General features: G+C 40.2%; 1 protein-coding gene across 1 annotated transcript in view; it reads right to left on the bottom strand.

The window, feature by feature from the left end:
- Positions 1-16,803, bottom strand: part of GPR158 (G protein-coupled receptor 158) — a 183,728-nt gene that overhangs the window by 98,260 nt on the left and 68,665 nt on the right. Inside the window, exons 3-4 of the mRNA XM_065666605.1 lie at positions 5,245-5,347; positions 1,499-1,716 (exon numbers count right to left, since the gene is read on the bottom strand). Of these exons, the coding sequence (XP_065522677.1) occupies positions 1,499-1,716; positions 5,245-5,347 (321 nt within the window). The remainder of the gene's footprint in view (positions 1-1,498; positions 1,717-5,244; positions 5,348-16,803) is intronic.

Raw genomic sequence — 16,803 nt, 5'->3', positions numbered from 1 at the left:
ACACAAGACTTCTGTAGTATGTTTAATAAAGATGTATCTTTTTCTTACTCTAGTGGATATGTGTATCAGAACACACACAAGTGTACAAGTGCATGTACACAATTTTACTCATCTCAGATCTCTAACTATATATCAGAAAACACAGAAATTTCTTACAAAACAATCAATATTTCAGTGTGAAATAATAATCAAGCCAAACTTGCAATAGCTGCATATCAAGCGATCTAAGTGATAAACTGCTTCGCTTTGCAGGTCTAGAGGGTAAAGTTTTGCAAGAAATGCTTCTTTCACGATGAGGTCTATGACATTAAAATCGAGTTACATTACTATGTGGACTAAAACCTCACAAAACTGGAATGAAGTTCTCCTAAGTTAATGTTAAGCAACTGAACAGATGCCTACAACAGACCCTTCACAATGAAAACTTTATAAATACAATTAAGTCTGTCATTTGAATCATTTTATGCAATATCAGTAAATACAAAGACTGTCAGAAACAGAAGAGAATAAAACAAACACTCTTACTGCTCATTCTCTGATTTCCTTCCAGGATATTAAAGTCTTTCAAAACGAACCACGCATTTGTAACACAGACACTGTAGGATTAGGAAGACTGTGGGACCAAGCATACCAAAAACCCAAAAGGAAATGCTTATCTAGCTATGGAAAGTGAAAGAAGCTATTAATTTCAACAGCGTAGCATACTAGTGTGCACACACCTACATCTCCCAAATACAGGTAGTAAATATGTACCAGCTTCTACTTCTTTTTTTCCTTTTTTTTTTTTTCTAATTTGGAAATTTCAGAGAATATTCTGCATTTGCTGAGGCAACAGTGAGATTCTATGGCATCTTACATGTTAGAAGGTTCCAAGTGAGGTAAAAGCAAACAGTTCATTAGGTTAGTACATAAAACATAACCACAGCCTGCATCAGCAATTTATAAACACTCCTTAATATATTCACACTTTAGCGAAAAACATATCTTTGACTGTGGAATCAAGATTAAACTCTCTAGGAACTAGAATTATTTGGAAAGATTTCTCTTTGATACAATTATTTTCCTGCTAGTCTCTCAAATTCATTGAAACTAAACATCATTCCCAGCAGCAGTAAAACAGACTTTCAAGATCCCGAGATTATAAATACCCACGTGCCTCCTTAGATACCCATGTAATTGGCCTGATTTTCCAAAACTACTTTGAACATAGTAGTTTCCTTGATTTTTGCTGATCATACATAAATGTAAGCAGATTTCAGTGGGAGACATATATTGCTCAGATTCCCAACCCACCCCACAACAAAAATTACATAAACAATTTAGGTACCTCCATGCCTAATGCAAAGCATTTCTGTTTGTAAATCACACCCTGTCCTTGAGTTGAGCTCCTTACTTGAGAAACTGACTGCCTCAGTCAGTTATAACCTGAGAAGCTATAACATAAATGAGTCTGTACCACACAATGAGTCGAATATCAAAGTAAAACACGTCTGCTTACCTTTGCCTTGCGAAAATGGTAGACTACCAGCATGCTTATGAAGTCCAGCAGCATACAGAGCGTTTGGAATGAGATGATGGCCAGCCGTAAATACTTGTCCTCCTGTGCATAGCAGGGAGTATCATCTGTACAGTAAGAACATCCTTCCCTGCAGGGCAGGCAGGTGTAGACTTCCTCTGACAATTCACCACCGGAAAAGCGATTTTCTCCATCCTTTCCTGAAAGTTTCAGGAGAGTAAAGGGGAGACACCTTTAGTTGTACGGGATGGGCAGTTCAATCACACAGGAGAACTCCTGTGCTGACTCCCTTTCCCTCCCTGTTGGCCCCTCTGAGTTACAAAATGGCTTGCCTTGACTGCTTTTCTTGTTTCACTCTCCTTTGTAACGTTCAGAAAACACAGACCAATTTAGACATGAGGGAAACTGATCTTATTAATTGCCAAACACTTTCCTACTGAATTTAAAGTGGGCTAAATCTGCATGGGAATTCTTCGAAGGCGAAAAAATTACATCAAAGTTTTGGGAATAAAGAACTGACTTTACACAGGCACAGGAAGAGCAGACCCATTAACTGCTTAATGTTCACAGTACAAGCTCTGATCCTATTTCAGATTGTTCCTCAATTTCATAAACATGCTATCTAGTGAATTAATTGTCTTCAAATTCGATAAAGCCCTTCTTAATTAACATTTGTTCATCATTCTGTTGCATGATTGCACTACTCTGTTTCCAAAGCAAAACCAGTGCACTTACACTAAACATAATTTTCCATTGCTCATACAGCACACCAGGAAATCTGGAAAACCTATTGGCAAGTTTGTATTTTGTCTACAAAAATCAATGATTCTTGGGCTGATATCTTGTCCATCAAAGTGGACCCAGCAACAGAGCACAGAGGGGGATTCCTGTTTTTCCTGATCCACAAATACTTGCCCATAACCCCTGTGTGAGACTGCTTACCCTACAGGCAACAAATGGAATAAAAAGGTAAATGAAAAAGGGGACACTCCCCCCCCAGAAAAAAAAAAAAAATCTATTGTTAAATAACAAGGAAAACTGAATTTCCTGAAGATGTTTCATGTAAGCAAGACAGCCTTAGGAACTTCCAGAAGCAAAAGAATGTGGCTGAAGCCAAATCAATGGTGTGTTAAACCGCGCGATGACATCCCTATTTTTCACAAGACTTCACCAGCCTAGCTCCACAAAGAGATCTTCTGTCGAAACTGCTTGCAGGATTCATGTCCAGAATTCCTGTATTGGTATCAGTTTGAACCTCCAAACACATACTACAGCCGTTCTAACCATGTCATCTTTTCCTTTATTCTTTTTACAGAATGCAGCTGAGTGACAGTGTTAAGTTTCCTTGAACCACTGTTTTTTCTCCCATTACTTCAGTCATTTCTAGTCTCACAATAGCTGCCTTACTGTTCACTTTTTGAAATCACCTGTAGAGCTTGGCAGATCGAGATGCATCTGGATGAACTGAAGGGGTTTTTTATTACGAGTTGTATCAAAACTCATGTTTATGTTAGCTCTCATTAACGTATGCTCAAAGTGACCCCAGCTCATGTAATTACACACCCTAACATATCAGCACATGAAAAAACTTTAATGAGACCAATTTCACTTTATGTTAGCTATTTAGAAGCTAAATATCTAATCTAAGGTAGCTATATAGGCTCCTCCTTCTATACTAAATGGAGAAAATAAAGGTCATTTGCCTGAAGAGTTACTTTTCCCATCTAAAAACAATTTCTGCCTCTGTAAACCAGCAGAAGTACCCTCCAGGGGAGCCCTGCTCTTGGTGTTGACTGCAGTTGAAACCCAGGTGACTAATACATGCCAAAGCATACACATTTTACACAGCTGATATGACATAAAATAAATCTCATCCTCATCCCTAATGATCAATGCTGTTATGATCTCTACCCACATTATTTTTGTGTGTTCTGTGGCATTTGGTATGACAAAAAATTAAGATTTTTTTTTTTATAGTAGTTAAATCCCAACTCTATCATAACTCACTGCAGTGCAGGAGGAACCAAACATCATCCTTACTCTACCAAAAGATTCACACAACCAAGAGAAAAAGCACTATCACAAAGCTGCCTTCTGCAAGACTCCACAATATAAAAAGGGAAACAAATACTCACCAGATAAACTGTTGAACAAACTGTGCTATTTATGCTACATATATACATGACACATGACATATATGTCTCTCTCATACATGTATGAGGTACTGAGTTATCTTGGCCAGTCTATATGCAAAGCAGATCAAATCAATAAAAAACAGGCCAACCCATAATATAGGTCAAAAGATTTAGCATCTAGAACTTAGGCTGTGAACAAATAGAGAATTTTAAAGCTTTCCTAATATCAAAAGTTACTCACCTTTCCTTTATAATCCCCATCACATTTTACATAAGAAAGCAGAGTTCAAGAGTAACTAATATAGGAAGGAACTTGGAAGTTTTATTTGCAGATCTGTAGTATGGGGGCATGATTTTATATGTACCATGTCATATAATCCCACACATGATTTCTCAGTACAAAACTCCTGAATCTGTATCTAGGAGAATCACAGGGGTGCACATTAAGTGCTGAATGATATTAAGGGTATTTCTGTAGTGGAACAGGAAAAGCTAGGGTTCACACAAGGCAGGAGATAATACACACAGTCATGGACCAAGCTTGGTGAAAGCTACTCATCCCCAGGTATTTATACAAACTACTCCTGCAGCAGAGAACTGACGACATGAACCTTTGGCTAAAAGATGGTGTGAAGAAGCTGGGGATGATATTCACATGAAAGCAGGAAGCAGAGAAGGATGCCTTGTTACACCTTCAAGCAACAGCTTTACACCTGTGACTGCAGCATGAGCTCTACTACTGTAACTGCAACAATTTCAGCACAAAATCTGTGCAGCGATTACACTTTGGTCATATGCTGAAAGTAACAGACATCAGCTTTGGGCATGCAGTTTATATATCTTCCCTGCTGAGTATCAACAGAGTTCTGTTTCCCTTACTGTAAGCAACTCAGTCTAAGTACCACACGATGTGTGTCCTGGGCAAGTGTGGGCTGTATGTCATTCATATCATAGAGCCAGCCAGACTCTCAGGCCTGACCCATTTTTAATACCTCACCAGCAAGTATTAAAATTTGAATGCTCCTTTGAATTCTCCTTTGCAAATGAAGTAAAATGAAAACGTGTTCAACGCCAGGTTGGACGGGGCTTTGAGCAACCTGGTCTAGTGGAAGGTGTCCCTGTCTATGGCAGGGGGGTTGGAACTGGATGAGCTTTAAGGTCCCTTCCAACCCAGACCATTCTATGATGATTTTATGAAAACAGTTAAAGCCTACACAAAGCCAGAGGTTAGGACATTCTTGTTTGCTCTGGCCAAAGAGAAAACTTCTGGAAAATTTCCTCAGTACTTGTGCTTGAGCACAGGTGCCAGAAATCTCTGTTTCTCCATAGCAAGAGTTCTTTTCATGCTTTTAAATTTATTTATAAATCAAATATTCTTCAAGTGGGTATGTTTTACAGGATCCCCAAGAGCATCATGAATGACAAACCAAAGGGCTAGAACTCCTTAAGTGATTATATAATCTGAGAGTTGCAAACCACTGGGATTTTACTGTATAACCCTGTATGAGGATAAAAAGGAGCTCTGCATTATTAACATTAGCTCTGTTTTATTTTTTCTATTTTTAAAAATAAAACTCATGCTAAGGCACTTACTCTGAAAGCTGTTCACTGGGAAGATGTTGGGATCATAGAATCCAGCTTTGCAAATACACTTGTAGGCTCCGAGCACAAATCCAAGGCCTTTAATTGGCATGCACTGTGAGAGAGGGAAGAAGGAAAATCATGTAGATGATTATACAACTGTATACTCAGATGTACATTAAAGCATAAACACATTACAAGATACTGTGAGCAGACTTCTAAGAAAAAACAGGCAGCCCTTCCAGTCTGACAGCATTTTCTCAGTAACTTTTCCCATAGTCATGTATCACTCCACGTTTTTTTCTTGTTGTTCATTACGACGAAGAGCTGTAATCAAGTCTGTCGCATTGATAAAATGACCAAGTGCCAAACTTGACTCTTGTACTTTGGCTCTAGGTGGGACATCAGATGGCTGTGCTTTTTCCTGAGGAGTTTCCAGCACTTTTCCCCAGCACATTAGGTAGGCTTCAGACAGCTGGAGCTCACGCTGCCTGAGGAAGAACACGGACACCTGCAGCCAAGTCACCAACCTTCTGCAAGCAACATGTGCTGGTACTGGTGCCCCACCACAACGGCAACCATATAGGAGTGGAGACTGACTCAGTCAAAACAAAGCCAACAGCTGGTCAAAAAAAATTGCTGCAGACGTAAATCCAACCTACATGAAAGACAGCAAACCTACACCAACAGAAGCCTCATGTTTCTGAGCTCTCTTGTCCCTTTTTGAGGAAGTGATGTGAAACAAGTTTTAACTTCACTTTTGCTTAATTTTGACATCAGGACAACCACAGCAAATTTATTACAGTGACAGAACATCTACTCTCAGTCCACTTCCATACAACAAATAGAGCCTGCCTAATACAGAGGAAAGAAACAGTTCATCAACATAAAGGTAGAAACACTGGTAAGATGGTTTTGCCCCAGTACAGCTTATTTCACTTTATCAGATCAAAGTAGTTTACTGTACTAGATGCCTTTCCCTTCCGTATAGGTGTACCTATATCTACTTGCCTCCATGAACAGGAACAAGACGCTAGCAGTTCCTCAGTGAGCAACTGAATGATTTAACTAAAACACCCTCTGTCCTCTCACTTCTTTACATTTCACTTGTTTGTGAGTGTGACTTTAGAATATACTTCAATCTCTTAATGCCTGTGACTGAGAAGAATATGCAGAGGACATGCCTCATTAAAAACAACCTGCGTTTCAAAAATCAAAAGCACACCAAGACAGGACAAGTCTGCAATGACACTCAAGAAAAACTGAATTTTCTTATCTCAAATTTCAGCTTTGTGCCATAATTCTGCCTGATGTTAGGAAAGCCACTTTGCTTTTCTTTGCGTCAGCACCCCAAACGGCATTGTCTTTTCTTGCACCTTTTGCCAATCTGATGTCCACGCACACACTGCAGGTCTGTAGGTGCTATGGGAAAACAATAAGCAGGAAACCAGCATGCAAGAACAGTGAAAATTCATTCAGCCCTTGTATAAATATGAAAGCAAGAAAAAATGGAAAGAGAAGGCACAAATCATTTTCCTTTACGCTTCATCTTCACTCTACAGAAATGTGACTATTGACAGGCTGGAGCACAGGAGAAATCAAAATGGGAGGAGTGTGTGTGAGAGTCCAGTAACAGCAAAACTTCCTTAACCAAGCACAAAAAATGTAGTTAAAGTAATAAAAAGAATTTTTCTAGGGAAAAATCTGTTCTGGCTTTCTGACGTCTTGCTTTGTAATGGGAAGGTACATGCTGCTATAGAAACTACATTTTCTTTTTGAAGGCAAGGAAGAAAAGAAGTAGCTTCTACTGTATTCTGAGAACACAGCAGCAGTCCTAGTACCACATCCATAATCCACTTCCACTGAACAAATTCTTCACATAAAGTGTATCACAGACTCATTAATCTGTTCTGCATTAGAATAAATACCTTCCTGATGATCCCTTCAAACACATCCAATATTCACACCAAAAAAATGCAGTCTATAAGAGTCTGTAACTTTTATTGCTGCTGACCAGTCCAGAACTTTAAATTCAGAAAAATAGTCCAAAAAACTGTCTTTCCTTGGTCTAGAATATTATCATTGTTTCCAGCCTTTGGCAGCTGTAATGCATACCTTAAAAAAAAACATTGGTCAAATTCTGTTTCTTGCAGTCTATATAATCCCATGCAAAGGTGTACTAGGGATCAGAACGTCAGTCTGCTATAAGGAGGGACGAAGAGAAGGAGAGACAAAGAGAAGGAGAGAAAGCAACCTAGATCCTACTAGATGCAGTTTCAAACTCTGAAATTCCATGTGGCTCAACATTACACGGAAACAGAACGATTTACAGCCCCACCGTTTTTAACAAATTGCAGCAGCTATGCAAGGAACTGCACTAAATATCATGAGGCCAAAAATGCAGAAAACACTTTTCCTGGAAAGAAAAAAAATCCCCTTCTTTTTGCCAATGATTTAATGGTTACTTATTATATTAACCCATGGTGGTAAATATTGTGGTGAAAAAAGTAATAAGTAAACTAAGAGTTTGCTGGTACAGAAGGAGTTTAGCAAACCAAGCCCAGATTTGTTTAATCAAGGTTCTTTTGTCAGATACAGAGGCTTTTCCTGGCTGTCTGTACATGACTCCACATAATGCATAGCAGGCACATCCAACCAACTTTTCTCCTTGTCCTGGCAAGAAGCACCCTGGTTTCCAGTGACCCCATGGCAGATCCCAAGACCGAACCTTGCAAAGCTGTACTAGCTCAGCCATGGAAGCCTACAGCATCAGTTGTGGGCTTCAGACTGCCAGGACCACAGAGACTGAGCAACTCACAACAGACGATGTAGACATATCCAGTAAAATATTAATCTGCTCTTAAGTTTCTTAGGATTTGACCCATAAAGAACTTAGCGCTAAAAAAAGCACATGTGTGAAAAATATCTGCCTCCACATAAGCAAGAAAAGAAAGCATAAAACTGACCTGGTTTCAGATTTCATTATAAATGTGAAAGCAAACCTCTGGGAATAAACTACCATCTTCCTGAGTACCTTTTTTCTTCATCAGCAGTCATCAGCCTCTTTAAAATCCTGCCTTATTTAATTCATAAGAGCAGCTACCATAGGTTAGATCAAAAGCCTGATTTAGTCTTGTATCACATCTCTTATATGCCCAGCAGTCAGTATCAAGGCAAACAGTGAAAGATGCAGGGTGGCATCTTTCCCCCATATACCGTTCAGGACATCATTCTCCTAAATGGAATTTGTATTGCTTTACCTTCCAGCCAGTAGTATTTATAGATGGCTTGGTTACATTAAGACGAGCTTTATCATAATCTTTGCTAAAAAGAGAATAATAGGTGGCTGTACCATTCATACAACATATTTATTTCATCTGTTTATTCCCTGGTATTATATTTTTAGCTTTACAGTATAATATAACAACTCCCAGGCCTAACAGAGTATACTTTAAAAAATGTCAGCTCAAAAATAAGATATTCAGTGAATATTTAACTTGAAATTAGTTATAAATATATAGCTCCTGAAGCAACACAGACACAACATCTAAACCAGTTTAAAAATAATAAAAATAAAAATTGTTGTATTGGTTTAATTTTATGCTGCTTGTAAAGGACAAAGTTAGAAAAATCTCATGCAATAAGGAAAAACTCTGTTGGAAAGAAAATAAATCCTTCACATAACCTGTGCAATTGCTTTGGAAGTCTGAGACAAATCTTCAACATTAAGACAGGCAAAGCTATTCATCAGATCTGATAGCCAGAAACCAAGTGACAAAGTATTCAGCACATACCAAAGCAGGTGTTAGATCCACATCAGAAAACAGAAGAGAACGGGTAAAAGAAACTAGTAGTTTAAGAGAAAGTGCGGGACATCATGTCCTACATGCAATTTATAAACTGAGATAAACCACTAACACTAAATAAATCCGTCATGTGGTATTCTGGAACAGAAGGGTTAAACCAGAAATTTTAGATTTCTATTATTTATTTTTTTTTTTTTTTAAGTCAAGAAATGAGCCAGATTGACTTGAGTATTTCAAGTTTTTCAAAGAGCACCTCTGAAAACCTGTATTCCCACATACAGCAATAAGGACATCTCCCTTTTCTAATGTCAACTCCTTGTTCCAAGGATGTAATACAAGCAAAGTCATGACAGCAAAAGCTTTATAAAAATAACGCAAATAAGCCCATATTCTTTGCTCTTGTCAGGAGTAGCACATACAGATTTTCTACAAAATGCTACACATGTAATAGTCATTTTGCACCTGGCATACGATAGCAGCTGGAGCAGACTGGTGTCCTGAGACCTTCTTTCTGATAGTATTTACCATGTGGTCAAGCACGCTCACTCATAAAAATAAATGAAAGAAGATAAAAGTCACAGTAAATTCTCTCTGCCAAAGTCAGTGACAGCTCTGTCACTGAAAAGGCTTTACCCACTGTATTTTCTCACTTCATTTACCCTTCAAGAGCAGTTTTGTGTTACTGTGTATTTGCAGCCTCAGAAGCAAACAGTGAACACATCTGTGCATTCGAGAGCCTTGTACATTGCCTGGGAGCCCTCTGCTTGCCTCCAGCCAGCTCAGGAGGCAGCCAGCCTACCAACACCACTAGTCATAAGCTTTTTCTTTTCACATACAAACTTTTCTTTCAAAAGGATAGAACAGTAGTTGCCACTCCGTAATTCACGCCGCATGGTTGCATGATAGGCCCTATAGCTTTCGTTGTCCCTTCTGAGTGCCCTAGTGGAGCTAATTATTTTTTAAATTCAAGTTTAAAAATATGTTTTCCAACAACAAGGGATTTCCACTGACACTGAGTTGTTTAAGTCCTGAGTCAGGCAAATCACAGCAATAGTTGATCTGATTCAGCTTAGAGCAGAGGTAGCTGTCAGGACAATATTTGCCTTGATAGTCTGAGGGCTTGCTAAAAATTCCCCACTGCTTTTTAATGTGACTTTTCACTATTTCAGTTTTGTTAAGCCATGGGACAAGAGTCAATATCAATGGTAAGGAGCCTCAGCCCATTTACACAAATAATTATAAATTACATGTGACTACTGACAAACCACAAACAGAAAAGTCAATGTCAAATCATCTCCAGTTCGAGCAGAAGGCATTCACTAAGCACAAGAGACTACAATGTCTTTAACTTCTAATTGACCTCTTCGGCGATGTGAATCAGTTTGGTGACCAGACTCTATGTCTGGGGACATACAGGATTCCCTTCTGGGTCTCATTTCCTATGACGCCAATGTTATCAGCTGGGGGACAAACATGACGATAATGCAAGTGCTTGTGAAAAAAATAAATAATGGTGGAAATGGAGCCTTTTGCAAAGAAACAGAAGAGAGATCAGAAGTATGCACAAATCATGGTACTTGCACAGAAGACAGTGAAAGAGGAAAAAGTTTAATTTGGCAGTGTCTGAAAGCAAGGTGCTTAGGGGCCACAGAGGGGCTAAACAGAAAGCTCATTATCAACACGCATGGAAAACCCAGGGTCAGCTTATGAACTGTGCTTCCCACAGTCAGGATCCTTTACAGCATGTTGAAAGCACAATTACAGCAGTTTTCAGAGGATGGATAGCTTGGACACTTCAAGGTTCTCAGCAATGACAGTGTTGCAGACAGATTTTTCACTGTTTTAACTTTAAAAAGTCTCTTCACATGACAGACTGGAACTGTCACTGGTAACCTGAATATCTTTTTAGAACACATCGAACTTTGTTTCCAACTAACATACTAAACAACTAAATTACAATCTCTCCTAGAAAACTGAGCAGCAATTACAAGGGAACCTGTTAACAGACACCAAAGGGACTGAGAATTTTATAGCCATTAAATAATGCAGCATGATTAATTTAAAGGCACGTTCTCAGGGACAGATTTCCTTGGCTTTGAGGATAAAGTCTTTTTTCCACTACTAGCACAGGTTAAACTGCATTTAGAGCAAAGTCTAATTCACTTCCTTAGCATCTCATGTAAATTAGAGGGAATTATCTCAATACTGAATCTGTACCTCTTTTTTCCTATCACCAGGATATTTTGAGCTTTAAACACATGCAGTGCTGCAAATACCAAATGTTATCTGCAGAATACCTTCTGGGTGCTGTTAAGGAATATGCCAAAATACACAGAGGTCCTTTACCCCTGGATATCTGGTTCTGTCAACTACTTCTGCATTCATCTGTACTTGGCAGCAAGTGTTGCAGAAGTTTTCATAGTTGGCCTGCCTCTGCCAGTAAATGCAATTATCTGCCCTGTGACAATACAAATGACTTTCATTCTGAAATCCATTTTGCGCATTTATAAGCTTTATTAAAAATATTTATTCCCAACACTAAGAACACCCATTTACATTTTCTTCTAAAGGCAGATAGGAAATTCTAGAATAGCCACTCCAAGCCAGTAACTCATCAAAAGAATTGTGGAGTTTCAGCAAAGAAAACTCATTTAGAACAGAAAAGAGACTTTTATCAGTTTTGAGGAAAAAATGCTCTAATTTTGAGTAGTAACTGTCCTATAGGTAAGTCTTCACTTCTAGGTCTAAGGCTAACCAGACGACTGGCAATCCAGCTCCCCATATGGAGCCACCATATTCTAGGCAGATAACTCAAAAGTCTTTCCTCTGTTCTGCTTCCCTTATCTCAGATCTGGACTTCTTATCTAAAGCCAGTGTATCCATGGTGACTCATATCTCACTCCTCCATTGCCTTCTGGAGCTGGAGGGGTTGGCCATAAATACAAACACCTTGGAAGGCTCTCTCTAAATGACCACTTTTGACATGTAATGATGCTTCTCTCTGCCAGTCATTATTTTTCCCTCAGGTTTGCACTTAATCCAACAAGGCTATTCCTATGCCCTGGTGATTAAAAGCCACTTTTTCCATTCCTGCTCAACTGCCATTTTCTGCCCAAGCTGAACTCCTCCTGTATACAAAGCTACAGCCAGTATCCGTTTAACATTACAAAACCCACCCATCAAAAAGTTGTTCTTCTGAAGCTGGTGGTGTAACACCAGCTTTGATACAGACCTGTAAGAGGCATTTGTATTTTAACAGACTGAGAATAAACTATTGTGTGTAGACATGCACATGAAATATTCCCTTGTCCTCTCCAACACAACTCCCTGTGTTACAGAATCCTCTTGTATCTACAGAAACTTTAGGCAGGTGTCTAACTGGAGCACATCACTCATAGCTTAATGAGTCCCAGAGCTCTGCTGAGGCTTTGAGTCAGTGTTATGCCATAACCTCTCCAAGGCAGCCAGGACTCAAAAGCATTTCAAGGTGGCTTAAAAGCTTGGTAGTAGCCCTCCTCCATTGTGAGGCCCTAAGCAGGACAGCTTTATTCTTGTATTAATTCTTTGTCAGTGACATGGACAGTGGGATTGAGTGCACCCTCAGCAAGTTTATCAACGACACCAAGCTGTGTTCAGTTGATACACTGGAGGGAAGGGATGCCATCCAGAGGGACCTTGACACACTTGTGAGGTGGGCTGATGCCAACCTTATGAAGTTCAATCATGACAAGTGCAAGGTCCTACACCTGGGTCGGAGCAATCCCAGGCACGGCTACAGGTTGAGCAGAGAAGAGATTCAGAGCGGCCCTGCAGAGAAGTACTTTGGGGTGTTGGTTGATGAAAAACTGAACATGAGCCGGCTTCAGTGTGCGCTCACAGCCCAGAAAGCCAACTGTATCCTGGGCTGCATCAAAAGGAGCGTGACCAGCAGGTCGAAGGAGGTGATCCTGCCCCTCTACTCTGCTCTTGTGAGACCTCACCTGGAGTATTGTGTGCAGTTCTGGTGTCCTCAACATAAAAAGGACATGGAACTGCTGGAACAAGTCCAGAGGAGGGCCACGAGGATGATCAGGGACTGGAGCACCTCCCGTATGAAGACAGGCTGAGGAAGTTGGGGCTGTTCAGCCTGGAGAAGAGAAGGCTGCGTGGAGACCTCATAGCAGCCTTCCAGTATCTGAAGGGGGGCTATAGGGATGCTGGGGATGGACTTCTCATTAGGGACTGTAGTGATAGGACAAGAGGTAATGGGTTAAAACTTAAACAGGGGAGGTTTTGACTGGATATAAGGAGGAAGTTCTTTACTGTGAGGGTGGGTGAGGCACTGGAATGGGTTGTCCAGGGAAGCTGTGAGTGCTCCATCCCTGGCAGTGTTCAAGGTGTCCCTGCCCACGGAACAGGGGATGGAACTTGGTGATCTCAAGGTCCTTTCCAGCCCTAACTGTTCTATGATTCTAAATCTGAAGTATATCTAATCTTTACTACAGAAGTACAGTCCCATTTAATTAATCCTCCAAGATGTGTAACAATACACACACAAAAATGAAGGCTAAGTTCAAATTTAAGCTGGAAGAATGAAATACACTTTCAACTTTAATTTGTTTAGTACTCTGCTTTCCCTCAGGTCTGCAATTTCCCTCAGTTCAGCACCGTTTTTTGAACCAAGGTCCTAAAACAGCAGACAGCTTAACTAATTCTAAAATGAGCTCTCTGCTAACCCCAATGGCATACAGCAACACCACAGAGACACAAGAAAGATGGCATTGTTCCGGTTTGCAGTCAGAGGCCCAAGCAAAGTTTCAAACAATCGCTGAAACTTTGTATTCCTTCTTCTGCAGGGTGACTACTTGTAATGCTATCTGAAAAGCACACGACTGCAAATATGGAAGCCAGTCTCCTAGGGACCATTAAGAATGTCAGAAAATTCAGCAAGCTCACACTAAAACACGGGAATCAAAGCGGCCTTCAAGCAGTCAGGTACCCATAACCCACCAACTGCATTTAATGAACTCAAATGAAAGCGGGTCCTAATGAGTAACAAGTAAAATGGTATATCCACCGGACAGAAAGCAAGCTGGAGTTTTCTCTCTATTATTCAGCAGCTGCCAGGAGCTGGTTCACAGAGCAGGATGGGCTGGATTCTTCCTGACATTGCTAAAATTAAAAAGGAAATTGTTTTCTATTATTAATTAGAGAAATGTACCTCTTGTTCTCAGAGCTCTCAGAAATGGTGAAGCAACATCTGGTAGCAGTACACTGCAGACATATAGACCTCAGCAGACAGTAAGATGCTTGGAAGATTTTGCCTCAGACTCAATGTCAAGTTTACTTTCCATCTGATGGAGCAAACTCATTTTGTTTCCCACAGCCCAGAAAGCCAACGTTATCCTGGGCTGCATCAAAAGGAGCGTGACCAGCAGGTCGAAAGAGGTGATTTTGCCCCTCTACTCTGCTCTTGTGAGACCTCACCTGGAGTATTGTGTGCAGTTCTGGTGTCCTCAACATAAAAAGGACATGGAACTGCTGGAACAAGTCCAGAGGAGGGCCACGAGGATGATCAGGGGACTGGAGCACCTCCCGTATGAAGACAGGCTGAGGAAGTTGGGGCTGTTCAGCCTGGAGAAGAGAAGGCTGCGTGGGGACCTCATAGCAGCCTTCCAGTATCTGAAGGGGGCCTACAGGGATGCTGGGGAGGGACTCCTTAGGGACTGTAGTGATAGGACAAGGGGTAATGGGTTTAAACTTAAACAGGGGACATTCAGGTTAGACATCAGGAAGAAGTTCTTTACTTTGAGGGTGGTGAAGCACTAGAACAGGTTACCCAGAGAAGTTGTGAATGCTCCATGCCTGGCAGTGTTCAAGGCCAGGTTGGATGGAGCCTTGGGCAACATGGTGTAGAGTGAGCCATCCCTGCCAATGGCAGGGGGTTTGGCACTAGATGATCTTAAGGTCCTTTCCAACCCAAACCATTCTGTGATTCTGATTCTATTCTATAAAACCGCTACAGAAATAGCACCAAAGACTTGCCAAACTTAATGTGACACACACATGCACACATGAAAGCCCATCCTCACTCCATCCATCATTACTTTTTAACTCTCACTTTGAAATCACTTGAAGAGGTTGCAACACAGTTATCACTTCTATCAAGCGGCAAAATCCCTGAGATCCGTGTAACTAAAGCCAGAGCACATGAAAGAAGAATCAGGTTGCATATTACATGCATAGATTTTAGTTAGTAACATGCAGATATTACAAAGGTGACAACAGAAAAGGAAACAACTATCAGGTTAAGAGATAAAATGTTTGGTGAGTAACTTCATCAACCTGCAGTTAACAGCATCAAACTTTGCTTTGTATTTAGAAATAAATAATACTTACCTATCTTTCTTCTATCAACTCCAGAAGAACAACAATATTATACACAGGCTTCTAAAATTAACTTACTGCTACATTTTATGCTGCTGTTCTCCCCTCTCTGTCCTTTCCACTGCAAAACACATCACTAAGGACATGAGACCTGTGACCCACCTCCCCAGAGGTCTCAAACCTCACCCTCAGGAGTGGCACAGACTGCCTCACTCCAACAGACTCTTATTCCAACATTTATGAAGCAAGTGGCAAATCAGGCACCAGCCCATTCAGTAATCGAAAAAGCCTTCCCTGTTCAAATACATTGACCAGTACTTTTCCAAGTCTAACAGCACAAACAGGACACAGATTGGGACTTACAAATTTCACTTCTGAGACTTCTAAAATTCTATCTAGACCACTGACTTCATTTAAACAAACAAAAAACCCTCCCAAAGATAAACTGTAGTAACATGTTTCTGTATGGTAAGTGAATTATAAACCAGCCAAGTTTGAAAACAAGTTTCTAACAAGCTTTCTTGGGCATGAGGCAAAGTCTCCCAAGTACTGCCATTGCTTGCTAGATTCCAGGAAATTTCTGGATTCTATATACAAAAGTTATAATTCTATAATACATTGAATACAATCCTATAATATGATAACTATAACCAAAAATTAAAAACTTAGTTATCATATTATAGGATTGTATTCACTATATTATACAATTATAAAGCTTCATGAATTGACCACGGTAGAAGCTTATGGTGAAATCCTGTTCTTGCTCACCTGAACCTTCCAGAGTCAGCTGCAGAAAATGTAACAAAAACCCTAAACCCCAGAAACAGTGTTATGAAAGCTCAAAAAAGTCAGAAACATCAAGTGAAAAAGCAAAGCACTCTATTATCAGCATGAGAGCCCTGCCGACCTTCAGAGCCACAGGCTTCCAGGTTCTTGATAAGGTTCAATATACTCAGGAGTTCATAGGCACCTGCATAGTCACTCCAGGACATGTACTTCAGCGGATTGTCAATGGGACTTACCTACTAGGCATCCTTACCTATCTCTCACCAAGAAAATGTTTCATTTGCTTATCTACAGGATTCTTTTTTGTTTGTGTTGCAAATGATTTATCTTTTTCTTACCTATGGACTTTGGACTTTTCGGGGCGTGGGACTTTTTTTTGACCCCACTTGCAAATCCTCAAGGCTCCTGAAGATTGAGCATTTCATACAGCTTTGTACCATGAGAAGTATTTTGTGAACTAGTGTAAATACCAGGACATTTACCCAATATCACACCCACAGGGAAATATGGGTGGGGGAGGGGAGGAGAGGGAGGAGAAGGGAGGATCTTTGGTCTAAAAAGCAGTAACTTGCTCACTATAATGTAAATAATTATTGAAGTACTGTGGCATAGA

This window comes from Lathamus discolor, chromosome 2 (genome assembly GCF_037157495.1).
Source record: "Lathamus discolor isolate bLatDis1 chromosome 2, bLatDis1.hap1, whole genome shotgun sequence".
NCBI lineage: Eukaryota > Metazoa > Chordata > Aves > Psittaciformes > Psittacidae > Lathamus > Lathamus discolor.
This window is presented reverse-complemented; position numbering and strand designations above follow the sequence as displayed.